This window comes from Alligator sinensis, unplaced genomic scaffold (genome assembly GCF_000455745.1).
Source record: "Alligator sinensis unplaced genomic scaffold, ASM45574v1 scaffold575_1, whole genome shotgun sequence".
NCBI lineage: Eukaryota > Metazoa > Chordata > Crocodylia > Alligatoridae > Alligator > Alligator sinensis.
This window is the reverse complement of record NW_005842051.1, coordinates 1,957,114-1,970,851: the sequence shown is the minus strand read 5'-3', so window position 1 is coordinate 1,970,851 and position 13,738 is coordinate 1,957,114. Positions and strand designations below refer to the sequence as shown.

The window sequence follows — 13,738 nt, the reverse complement described above, 5'->3', positions numbered from 1 at the left end:
GACTTGATGATCTGCTCAGGTCCCTTCCGACCCTACCAACTATGAAACTATGAATGCTTGCATTATACAACCTTTTCAACATCTCTAATGTTTAAACTCTGGATTATATGATGAACTCTTAGAGATCTGGTTTCACAGCTTTTTTTTAGTTTAAAGGGTTTTTTTTTTTTCTTCCTTTCTTCCAAATCATTCTGTTTCTACAGGTTTTGATATAGAAGCTATGGAGATTTAATATTTGAGTATTTATTGGAAGTATGTCTAGACAAGTGAGAAAAGTCATAATTCCATTTTCTGGAAGATTAAAAATCCATTTTTCAGTAAGTTTTACTTGTCTCGTAGAAATAAACTGACATTTAAAAACCAAACAAAACCACAATTTGAAGTATTAATTTTTCATGCCTCTTCTTGTTATTGTTTGATTTGCTCGTGTTAAACCACTACATCTTACATACATCCAAATAAATTATCTCTGTCCGTAATACCATGACTGAGTGATTGCACAATATTTACAATATGCATGTAATCAACAGTCTCAAAATGGTTTCCTTTAACAAGAATAAGACTCATATTTATGCTTTGTTTTTTATCATTTTGTCTTTCAGTTGACTTTAAACCTCATGCCAGCATGGACACTGTCCATCACATGTTACTCTTTGGATGTAACATGCCTTCTTCCACTGAAAATTACTGGTAAGAAATTTGGGCTTATATTAATTCTTATAGCTTAATTTCCCATCAGTGTTGACTACAGTTGTATACAACTTTGGAGGGTCCCATATTTTAATTAATAAAAAATTGAGAAGGGAAAAGAAATTATAGTTTTCATTCCCACCAAACTTTTATATTTGAAGGTTTTGGTAAATGTTTAATACAGCTGTAAATCTGATGTATTTGTGTAATAGCAGTGCTATGAAGATATACTGTGAGAACAGCAAATATGTTTTTGTCAATCGGATGAAGGTGCATGAACTTCTCAGGTCTCAGCTATACTTGAGAAAAAGTAGTATTTATAGTACCAAGTAGTATTTATAGATGTGAATTAGACATTAAAATTGCAGTTTTGAATGAAAATACCTGAGGAATTAATGTCTTTAAGTATGGTCTATAAAGCTTATTTATAAATGAAGTGTTCGCTTATTTACGCAACTGTCAGATTTTAAAGTTTTTTATGTTTTATTTCACTACTTGTGGTTCATGACATGCACCTTAATTTTTAAAATTTGATCTTCTGTAATCCTCTCTACTCATCTTTCTCTTTCCCTTCCCTTTTCCACTCCCCTGAAACCCTTACCCAGTGTGGTCTAGGAAAGTCGTAAAAGGATCAGAAAGATGAGGGTCCAAATTGTTGTCAATGCTGCTCATTGCTTCCTGTGTTCAAATTACTGAATTATTTTAAATCAGAGCCTTTAAAACTGAATAGTAGTCAGCTGTACAGAGCAAGATCTTTTTTCATACTTAAAGTTTAGTGTCATAAATTTCAAGCACCTAAATAAATGGCCTAATTTTCAAAGGCATTGAGCACCCTAAAGTTGCCTTGGAGTTATTAAGCAAGTAATAACTATGCAGGGAAGTACGAAAAACATGATGTGATTGATATCCTGGATGGTCTCCATTTTGCTTGGTTTTAGGATAAGGATATAAAAGGGTTTTTCCTCCTTCTTCCCCTAATAAAATTTAAGTTGCTTGCAAACTTAAATCCTGATGATTCTCCTCTAATTTCTAAATATAAATCAGATGAGGTTTAGTGGAGGGAAAGGGGGGCAGGCCAGTACTTGGAAATAAAAGAAACTAGGAGAAAAGGAAAATTTTCCATTTTTAAAATAAATGGATGTCTCTTTCTTTAAAAATATATAAAAAGGAAAAAAAAAGTTCAGATTTTACTTCTGATTTTATTTTTCTGTTCAAATCATGGCCCCTGGAAGAAGCTTATACAGATAATAGTTATAAAGTCATCCAAATTCAATAATTACCATTAGTTAATCAAAATTTACTTCATGTAACACATTCCCTGAACTGCAGAAGAACTTCAGATCCTTCTTCAAGTCGGACTTGGAAAATGTCTGAATAAAGAGTTTGATCAGAAAAAAACAAGCAAAGCATGCGCTGATAGGACTAAGAGCCCCTCTTCATGTAGTTAAAGGCACAATGGAATCTAATGTACGATCCGCACCATCATACCTTGAGCCATGCCACATGTGCATGGCAGGAGGCGTGATTGTGGAATTGTGCATTAGATTCCATTATGCCTTATTTCTGGTGCAGGGGCGATCACCTGAAAGAAGCAGCTTCCTGCGACTGAGAGCCCCTCAGCTGACCCCTAGGGCTTGGAGATCGTGATAGTAACCCATGACTGCTGGGACCTAGAATTCCGCAGCTGCACACGGTGCAGCCCTGTGGCTGGGAGCCTGGTCAGCTGCTGCAGCAGACCCTGCTACATGTGCAAGTTAAAGTTGAAGAGCAGCCAGCTATAAAGTTGTTATACATTTTCCAGCAATAGCTTTATAGCTGCTTGGACCTTTTTATGGTGGGATAGTTAATTTGCATGTGTAGCCAGTCTAAATTGATTGTGCAGTTAACCTGGTAATTGCGTGATGCATGTAATGTGTAGAGAGGGCATAGGAGTTTGGGAGGTAAGCAGAATTCTGCACCAAGAAGTCTCCATTGAGGAGACTCTACTTAGACATTCAAATCTTCAAAAAGGAAGCACAAAGAGTGCTTTTAAGCTGCATATAGTTTTAATTCTAAATAGTTCTTTTAGCTCAAAGTAACACCATCATTTGCACTCAGAAATGAATTGGAATTTTAATGTGGAACACAGAAGTTATATGATCAGTGGATGAAATAACATCAAATATGCTGGAAATAATGTTGAATGTGCTGTTATTTCATTAAATGAAGTAATATTGAATTGAACTGGAAAACAAACAAATTAACTTATGCAAAGTCAGGGAACCCATATCAGAAATGACTCTATTCTTAAATTCCCCACTGAAAACAGCTCCTAAGTCAGCCAGCGCAAGAGCCAAAAACACTTCATCTCTAGGTGCCTCTGCGGGGTGTCAGCTTGTTTGTCTTGTGCTTCATCCCACAGTTAGCCTGTTTTCCTATTTTGTAGTTTCCTGTGGAGGAGGTTCTGCAACCTCTTGCTTTTTCTGTTCTTCCCATTTCTCTCCTCCTTTCTGGTACTTAAAGGATGATAGTTTTCCTAAATGCTCACCACAGTTCTATACAAGGCAGGGAATGGTGGCATCTTGGAAACTAACATGAATTCACAGCATCTGATGAAGTAGGCTGCCACTTGTGAAAGCTTATGCCCCTCTGAACCAGTTACTTTCTCAGGTGCTACCGTGTCATGCCTTCAGACTAAGACAGCTAGCTACCTTTTACAGTTCTCTAGGTCAGCAAATGGCTTTCTGGCTTACATTGCTACTTGCCATTTTGCTGGTGTGTGTGCAGAAGTGGCCTGTTAGGTGGTTGCAGGGGTACTATGTGAAAAAGAGGCTTGAGTAGAAGGAAAAAAGTGATCTGTGGGGGGGAGGCAGGGGATGATCTCAGAATAGTCAAATGACAGTTTGCATTTATGAAAAAAAAAAGAAAATGCTGCAACCCTTGGGTTCTGAAGCAGTATGAAAGAACTAAGGCCCTCTTTGCATGTAATAGGTATTGTGCAATTAACTGGTTAATTGTGCAATCACCTTGAGACCAGCTACATGTGCAAAGTAGTTATCGCACAATACAAAACTCCAGCCAGCTATAAAGTTAGACCTCAAAAATAACTTTTATAGCGGGTTGTGATAAAGCTTTATTTTGTATGTGTAGCAAGGTCTCCCCTGTAGCTGGGAGTGCGATTGTGGGGATGCTGCATTAGAACCTATCATGCCTTTACCTGCACATGTGCGGGGTTCTAAAAGTTAAACCTGTGTTGAAAGGGAAGCTGAAGAGAGAAGACCTAAGGCAGTTATTTTAAATGTGGTTATTTCTTATTGATAACTAATGTGAATAGGACAATAGGGTGCTTTTTCAAAATACAGTATATGAGAGTTTAGTTCTTGTTTGTTTATTTTCCAGCCTTTTTGAGCATCCATATAGCTTCTCAAAATGTTTTGACAAATTTTTTAACACAGAACAGAAAATTTTCTCAAATTTGAAAATTTGTCTCTCATATTTATAAATCGGGTCTCCTGAAAATTAGGTTACAGTCTTGTCTTAAATTATATGTTCAAGTGAAACTATATTAATGAAAGCTAGGAATATCTATTGATTTTTTTGTTTGTTTTTCTTTCTCCAATAGACAGTTCTTTGGCCTCTGTAACTATTCCTTCTTCCATTCATTTAAACATGCTTACATGAAAAGCTACCATTTGACAGGTTTCCCTCACTTTATGCTGTACCTGCGTTCCTGGAAAACAGCACGTAACTTGAAATCGCATAAACGGAACCCACTTGACAGTGTAACAAATAGGGATACATTCCAAGACCTCGACTGTACTGACCCCCAGACCCATTTCTACCACTTTACAGACAATTTTGGTACTCACCAACAGCAGTCAGTATACACAAGCACAGGTCACTGTCATAAAGGGGATGGCAACTACAGAAACGTGTCGCAGACAATGAGCGAGGAGCACAGATCCACACAGGAGACTATATTTTGTTGCGCATCACTCACACAACACAGTGCTCTGCACAAAGCAACTGACTACGGACTTCTACCACGCTGATCACCTAAGAGTGAATTTACCTTGCATATAAGAAATTTTTGGTATAAAAGGGGTCATCGCATAAGAATGAATTTGCACATGCAGAACCCGCATAAAGCAAGAGACACCTGTAATGTGAAAAAGAGATGCTTGGAATGAAATAGATTTTCAGGTATGGTCTTTAGGGTGTAGCTTTTTCAGTTAGTTTGCACCTACACATATAACATGGCAGATCATATTTTAAACCAAGCAGATTGCACTGATTGTGTTTAGCTGTTTGCATATAAATGGAAATCATATTGATTTAGATGACTTTGTGAGCGTCTGAAGCTCTGATGTAGTCCTTTTATAGATTGGCCTGGTGCTTAGGTCAAAATAGTAGAAATACTGTGAGGAATCAATTTTCTCTTCAGATTTGAATGAAGGATTTTCTAATTATGAAAGAAAATTTCCTTTGGATGTTGTTTGGTCAGTAGCATGTTTTTCTGACTCTTCAACTACTAGAAGAAAATGTCATGACACTGCCAAAATAAGAACTGCCATTTACTGGGTCAGACCATGGGTCCATCTTGCGCAGTATCCTGTGTCATATAATGGCAGAGAGTAGATGCTGAAAGAGAAAGTGAACAAGATGTGATCAGGGTTTTTCCCTTGTTCGTCTTTTACTTGCAGCCTCCAGGAGTTACGATCTAGGAAGTTTTGATTCAGAGGCTGCATCCCTGACTCCCATGTTCAATAGCTACTGATGCACTTTTCCTCCAAGAATTCGTCCAATCCTTGTCTGGATCTGGCTAAACTGTCAGCTTCCACAACGTCTTGTGGAGATGACTTCAACACTTTAATTATACGCTGCGTGAAAAAGAACTTTCCTGTTAGTTTAAAACTTACTATCTACTAGTTTTATTTTACGACCCCTACTTCTTATATTGTGAGAGAGAGTCAATACTAAATCCCTATTTACTTTTTCTTCACCATTTTGTATTTTGTAAACCCTTGCGTGTCCCCACCCCACCCTGAAGTATCTCTTTTCTAAACTGAATAGGACTAGCCTCTTTAGTCCCTCCTTATATGGAAGCCCCTCATTACCACTAACCATTGTTGCCCTTTTCTGTATGTTCTATATCCTTTTTGAGGTGTGGGGACTAAAACTAGGGACAGTATTCATGGTGTGTAGGCACCATGAGTTTATAAAGGAGCATAATAATGCTTTCTATTTTGTTTACAGTTTCGTTCCCTGGGAACCTATGCAAAGTACATTTGATGAGGCCTTTGTAATACAGAGCAAAAAAGCTCTTAAACTATTGTTTGTTTGTTGATGTGCCTGCATCAGTGATGTAATAGGAAAGATTTGAACATTCAGTTACAGGAGACTGGATTATGCATTTATTATTTATTACTGCTACTGATTTTATTCCAAGGTTCTTAGATCATATTTTAGCTCATTTTCTGTGAGGTCATAGTTGATCATGGACTAAGAGTGATGATCCAAGTACACATCTAGCCTGCCTTCTGTCTGAATTCAGTCTAAGACAGTTAATTACCTCTCTGCTCTAAGAATGGTGAAAATAAGAATAATCTTGTTCTCCATTTTCTATGCTGGGGAAGAAAACTTGTTCTTCTTCCCAGGCACTGATCTTTTTCTGATCTCTCCCTGTTTCAGTTCCCCTCACCTCCCCATTACTTGGTGTCTTTCAGCACTAGCCATCGGACTCATAACAGAAAAATGGATATCTTTTCCATGGCTTCCATTCCATTATCGTCAATTGTTTCTCAGCTGCTCTGTTTGCTCTGGAATCCATGTCCTTGTCTTTCATTGATACGGCTTTAGGATTCAGGCTCCTTGATCTTTAATTTTTTCTGTCTCTCTTGTTGCAAAGTCTGCTTGCCAACTCCCTGCTCTGCCCAACATGGCTTCCTCTGCTTCTGTTCTTTCATTGTAGAGTATCCCTTGAACTTGCTGGTTTTCTGCAGCACTAATTTGTTGTTTTCTCTTTCAAGTCTGTTGTATTTCTAGTGAGCAGCTCTCTTTCTCCAAAGTGAATCTGTTGTCACCAAATCTAGCCACACTCTTGCCATCTTTAAGTGTCTAACTCATCCTTATTGGAACGTGCCAATATTTTCAAAGAGAAAACTAACAAAATGCAACGTGTGCATTCACATCTTTCCTTCTCCCCCTTTCCACAGATTCAGAAATTCCTCTTGGGCTCTCCTTTCTAGACCCTCTATTTGAACCAATAACATCTTTCCATGTCTTAATCTTCCTTATTCCTCTCTCATTTACGCTCTTACTTTTCCTCTTAACTTCTGGATTTTCCTTTCTTAACACACACATCGTGTGTCTTACAAAAAAAAAAAAAAAAAGCTGTCAGAGGAGATGCATATAAATCTAATGAATAAAAAAATCCATCCTAGAGAACTGAATTGGGAATTTTGAATTTGTAAACTGCTTTTACCAAAATCTAATTGACATGCTCCTAGTCAAGCCATTGGATAATTTACGCTATCCTTATCCAGTTTGACATGTCAACCAATGACACTCTTCTTGAAATCATAAATCGTATTGTCCTTTGCCTTCCCTCGTTTTGTCCTTCCTGGTTCTCTTCCTTTATCCTTGCTTTCATCATCTCCATTGCTAGATATGTCCCACCTTCTTTTGCTCCACATTCCTGTAGGTGGTTTAGTTAGATTCTGTCCTAAGCCCTTGAAGATAGGATCCTTCTGGTCAGCTGTCCTCATGCTGCTGCGCAAGAAAGGGGATCTCTTCAACATTAAGAACTGGCAATATGTATCACTCTTGAGTACTGATTACAGAAATCCTGACCAAAGCCCTGGCCAGCTGACTCAAAATGGTTATAGCCTCTGTTATAAGCCCCAAACAGAGCTACTGTGTATCTGGCAGAACTACCCAGAACAACATGACCTGGTGGCAACATAAGAAGTCTAACCTGAACATTGGCTGTCTCCCTGGGTTAAGAAAATGCCTTTGATTGGGTCAACCACAACTTCTTATTCCAAAATCTGGAAGCCTTTAGTTTTAGACCTATCTTCATCTCAACCATTTGGCTCCTGTACTGGGACATCTCTAGCCTCCTGAAGGTGAATGGAGAGCTGTGTGCCATGTTCCCAGCTGGCAGGGACATTAATCAGAGCTTCCCTCTCTCTTGAACCATGGCTCCATGCACTGACAGGCCTGGCCCACAGCCCCAGCTGGTTTCCACCACAGTTAAAGTGATAGCGTGTGTTTTGTGTGAACAGTGAGGGTGACATATAGTCCCTGATCAAGTGTCAGCAGGCCTACAAGCATGCCTCCTCAGCCTATATCAACAGAGTCAAAAGTAACACATTTCTGCTGGGCACCCCCTGGGCAGGTGCTTAGCCCCTTGACCTGCCTAGAGGCCTGTCCTGGCACTGTAATGGCTTCAAAGCCCTAAGTATTCTCTGAGGTTCACCAGCCTATCTAGCCAAAAACTGGTAAGGCCTCATTGAGGCAGTTGAGGCAAGACTACAATGGTGGTGCTGGCACCTTCCCAGCCAGTCCTGCCATCCTGGACCCACCAATTACTTCGCTCAAAAGGCTCCAGAAGCTCCTTGTGGACTTACCAGTACTACTGGCTCCAGCACGCTGTCCTGTATATGCCCACCAGCAAGGGAGGTCAGGACCTAATTGACCTGCCAAGCAAGGTGGCTGCCTGCCTTCTGCAAGTCCTTCAGCACCTACACTTTTCTGGGCAATGCCTCCTCTGACACAGCTGGCCTTTGCTTTCCTGCACTGAATAGGGGATCTCAACCTTGATCAGGTATTTTTCCTTATGGCTCCTGATTGTCGCAGCTTTGACACCCTGCTGCCCTTTTACTGCAGCCTTACCCAGGCCTGGTAGGCTTACCTCTGACTGAAACCTGAGGGCAGGCACTTGCAATTTTCAAAGTTGCTGCAGGATCCCCTGTTCTATAACTTGGTCATGCCCCAGGAGGCACCTAGCCCCATTGCTTCCTGGACAAATCATATACCATCAAGCTGACTTGCCTGACTTGTCTCTCTGACTCAGCTTGGTCCACCTGGCTCTTGCCCAAATCCCTAACTGATCAGCTGGGTCTGCACTCTGTTTTATTTTGTGTCTCTTGGCTGAAGTGAAATATGCTCTCCCCATGGATGCACTTGCCACCCTAGAAGACCATCCCCACACGTCACAAGCCCTCCCTCATGGCAGCTTGCTAGGCAGGGCTCTCTGTATTACTCCTTGTTTCTCTGGCTGTGGACAGCAATAAGAGTGGGGGCTAGCACTCCACTGTCCCTCCCTGTGCTTAACAAGAACAGCAGTGAGTTTTGCTTTGAGCTCTTGTTTAGGAAGGCACTTTACAGATGGTCAAAGTGTGTAATACCTGTGTCCTCATCCCATGCCCTGGCACAACTTGGAGGCAGCATGTAGTGGCAGAAACACTAGAGCAAACCAGCTCAACCTGGTGGACCCAGTACAAGCTATCCATCACCAAGAAAATTGGTGACCTCCAGTGGTGGCTGCTGCATGGGGCCCTGGCCATAGGCACTTTTATCTGCCACTTAGACTCAGGCACATCGGCAGCCTGCCCTTTCTGTGAGGAGGAGGAGGGGAAGGAAACTCCTCCATGTCTTTCTGAATTGCTCCTGGCTGCAGCCGCTCTTTACTGTTCTCAGCACCCTTGTTGGCATGTTGGACTTGGACTTTTCCAAAGCTGTGTACATCTTCTCTTTCCCATACTGAGTGGCCAAGGGGATTGCAACCTGCTGGGCCAATTTTCTGCTGGGCCAGGCCAAGATGGTGACTGAAAAACCAGAAACCAGCTTGCAGGACTTGACTCCATTGATGTCCTTCAACTCTTCTGCTTCCTGGTCTGGGTATGCATCTCATTTGAGTTTGGGCACTTCACCTTGCAACAAAATGTGGACAAGTTTGTGTTGTGCTGAGCCATGAAGGGGGCACTCTGCAAGGTGGAAGACAGGGTCTAACCCTGTGTAACCCCTTAAGGGACACGCAGAAGTGCGTTTCAGTCTCTAGTGACATGATGTCTTTTGTTGCTGACAAGTATTTCCTGCTTGCCCCCTGGGAAGGCCACATACCTTTTCACTTATATTATTTGTATTTAATATTTGTATAATAAAAGTTCAAAAGTCAAAAAACTCTCTCTCTCTCTTATCTCTGGATAATCTCATCTGTAAAAACAAACTCAAGCTGCTTGTCTATGTGCTGATGACTCACAGATCTCCTTCTCTGTGCCAAATCTGCTTCCTTCTGTTCAAACTAAAATTGTAGTCTGTCTTTCTCACTGCTTCTTGTGGAGGTCTGGCTAACAGCTCTCACTCAATTTGGCTGAAACAGAACTCTTAATCATCTCTTCCATAAGCTTTTTCAGTTCCTTCTTGATCTTTCTTTAGCAAATGTATGTCTTGCTGAGCCAGACAGCAGATTCCTTGTTTACCAAATTCAAGGGTACCAAACTATCATACGGTCTGAACAGAGTGTGCTTGTCTGTTCGGGTACAGCTGCAGTTTGGATTTTTATGTTAGTCCCGATCTGCGAAGGTTGGCAGTGCAGCGATCTTGGCCAGTCTTAGAAGCTATTCAGAGGAGCTGGTTATGCGGTGTATTAGGCCAAAGTCAGGATAATAAATGGTGGGGTTGGCATTGAGGAACTAATTTGTTAGTGCTGATGAAAGCATTCCAGTTGCCAGACTGATTTCATGGACATGTTCTGGGGCAGGATATTGGACCCCAGAGGGCATCTTGTTGACAGGCAAGCTGTAGGTAGAAGGAAGCAACCCATGTACATGGGGCAGTTTAAAGTTGGTGCAGAATTTCCCTGATAATTTTGAGGGTCACAGGATCACAATGAATGTGCAGCCTTGGTATGTTGTTAAGTGTTGCCACTCAGATACATTATAAGATTCTTTATATAACATACAGAAACAAGGGGGCATTGACTGGCTCTGTGTGTTTCAAGCATCACCTGAAACATCAGGAAGTGTTGGAGCATACTATTATGATGCTTGATACAGACCCCCGTCTCACAGTAGTCTGCAATACCGCCCTCCCTATTAACCTATTAAATTTTTAGAACAAGCTGCTGCATGCTTTCTCCTATGCTGCCTCTCATACTTGGGAGGAGTTCCCTGTAAATGTCTAGAAATTTACCTCATTAACTTCCTTTGAATCCCTCCTTTTATATCTACAAAATTTACATCTGATTTAGTGAGATGATTGAATATTAGCCTAACCAGTATTGTCTAATTGTCCTTTAGTCCCCTGCCTGTCTATATTCATTGGTTGTTTCCTGAGTGCAAACTGTATGGTGCAGAGACCATCTATGTCTTCTATACAAAGCTTTGCATAATATGTTCTTGGTCCATAACTAGGCCTCCAGAAACTACTGTAATAATAGTAGTCATTACCATTTCCTCCAGGCTGTTTAGAGAACATTGATGATGGGCACTGAAGAGCTTGTAAAGTACTCTCCCAAACAGTTTAGGATATGAAGAAACTTCAGCAAAGAGCAGTAATGGGCCCTAATCCAAAATAATTACAATGCATGTTAAAAGATTATTTTTAAAATTGTCTCTACCGTTCCAAAAAAACAAGCAAATCCAAAAGGCCAAGATGTCCCTGTTTAATGCTTTGCAGAATTGTGAACAGGCAAATCTAGCATTGGGTCAGGTACAGAATTTAAATCCACAAACATTCAGTGATCTTTAAGTCAGAACAGAACTAATGTATATCTTATCAAACCACCTGCATAACACAGGTCAGAGAATATCACCCGGTGATTTCTGCGGAAAGCCAGTAATTTATATTTGAAACAGATTGTATTGTATAGAAGGGTATAGTTGCATTTGATTTCATGCTTTTTTTAAAATTCAAGATGATACTGTTATCTGACAGTCATGGATTCTACATAAATTCTTTTGAATTGTTTTACAAAAACATCCCAGTACATCATTAATGGATGTAACTGCATAAATAACCCAATAATGATTTTGAATTGCTGGAGTCATGTTTTTGTGAACGAATAGAACCATTTACGTTTTAGGATGATGATATTTCTGGATGTAACTTGCTTGTGCTATTACCAACCCTGATTGCATCATAAAGGAGATTAAATAAAGTACGTCCATGTTACCTCTGGGACTGTGTGAATACCAACTGTTTTTTCATCACAGTCCTTTTGAAAGGTGCTTGTTGCGAAAATGTGTTGATGTGCAAATACTTCACTCAGATGTATGTAATTTTTATGGTCTGGATTTCAAGTTTGTGTATATGGCTCTTGCTGGCAGTCAGAGTTTCTCATATGAATGATAGCAAATTACTTCATTCAAATGCAGAAAATGAAAGTTCTCCATACTGTACCTACTATAAAATACACACACGTGTGTGCGTGCATGCATTCACATGCGCACATACATGTATAGTATAGTATACATACAGTAGAGAGAAAAATCTGAAAATTTCCTTTGCACACACTCAGTAGGTACTCATTGGTTTTAATCAAAATATGTAGCAGTTTTGTAGGATAGTTACATAGTTTCATAGTAGCTAGGTTCAGGAGGGACCTGAACAGATCATCTAGCCTGACCCCCTGCCACAGGCAGGAATGAATGCTGGGTTCACAAGACCCCAGACAGGTGATTGTCCAACCTCCTCTTGAATTTGCCCAAGGTAGGGGCAGGACCACTTCCCTAGGAAGTTGGTTCCAGATTTTGGCCACCCTAACTGTAAAATATTGCCTTCTGATCTCTAACCTAAACCTGTTCTCCATCAGCTTATTTCCACTGTTCCTTGTCACCCCAGGTGATGGTGGGGAGAAAAGGGCTCTACCTATTTGCTGTTGATCTCCCCTGATGACCTTGTAGGTAGCCACCAGGTCCCCCCCTCAGTCTCCTCTTGCTGAGGCTGAACAGGTTCAGGTCCTTCAGTCTCTCCTCATAGGGCCTGTCCTGCTTCCCTCTTGTTGGCTACAAATGTCCAACTCGGGATCCTTAAAATTCTGGTTTATTAGGCGGATTGAAACACTGTAATGAGTTAAAGCATAAACCTTGGGGCTGGTCCTTATACACACACACACACACACACACACACACACACACACACACACACAGAGTAGCAAGCTACAAGAGTCAGGTATACCTATCCCACAGGCACTGGAGTCTGTCGTTGAGGCTTCTTTCAGCGTGGTGTTATCTTCCAGAAGGGGGTCGCCGGCTGGTCCTTTTGGCTAGACAGGTCGGGTGCTGGGCAAGTTGGAGATCAAGAGGGCGCCACTGAGGGTCACTTTTCACTGCCTTTTATCTGTCCTTGGCAGACTTTGGTGACTCCCCAGTTTTCAGGGTTGCCCAATCCAGGGGTCGTTGACCCTCGTGGGACTTCCCACCCTCGGTGGCTACTGGATGGCATCTGTCAGTCCCAGGGGTCGTCCGCGTGTACGTGCAGGTTTGGGAGTCCATTGATGAATTTTGAATAGGGCTCTGGGAGTGGTTGATTTGGAGATATTCAGCCCAAAAGTTGGTCCCCGGCGTTGATTAACTCAGGCCAGGGCTTCTAGCCCTTGATCAGTGACGTTTAGAGATTCCCGGTTGTTACATTGTCTTCTATTGAGTTCTTCCGTTGGTTGATCTGCAGTTTCCTTAAGTGTTAATTGCTGCCTGCTACCGTGTTACACATTCAATCACTGATTCACTCGCTCTTTCAGGGGCCAGCCTAATACAGGGATGGGCAGTTTGATTCCTGCCCTTGTTAACATTGTTACAATGTATAACTTACTTATGAAACTAAACACATTTAGTTGAAAGGTGAGGAGTATAAAATATAAGCTACAAAAGTAATGCCATGGCACACAAATAGATAAAAATACCAAAATACAAGGGGAGATACAAAATGCATACATACAAATTTCAAAACACAATTCCTTATCTTAATGTGAAAAAAGAGGAGGGAAGAAAAGGTAGAAGAGGGAAAACATATCCAAGGAGGGGAGAGCAACTGCAGGCAAGAGGAAAAGGGGCTTTCTGCTACA

The 13,738-nt window shown here is 41.0% G+C and overlaps 1 protein-coding gene across 4 annotated transcripts in view; it reads left to right on the top strand.

The window, feature by feature from the left end:
* PAM (peptidylglycine alpha-amidating monooxygenase) overlaps positions 1-13,738 on the top strand; it is a 166,660-nt gene that overhangs the window by 41,961 nt on the left and 110,961 nt on the right. For all 4 annotated transcript variants that reach the window (XM_006022903.2, XM_006022900.2, XM_006022899.2 and 1 more), the window contains exon 4: positions 603-690. In XM_006022903.2, the coding sequence (XP_006022965.1) occupies positions 603-690 (88 nt within the window). The remainder of the gene's footprint in view (positions 1-602; positions 691-13,738) is intronic.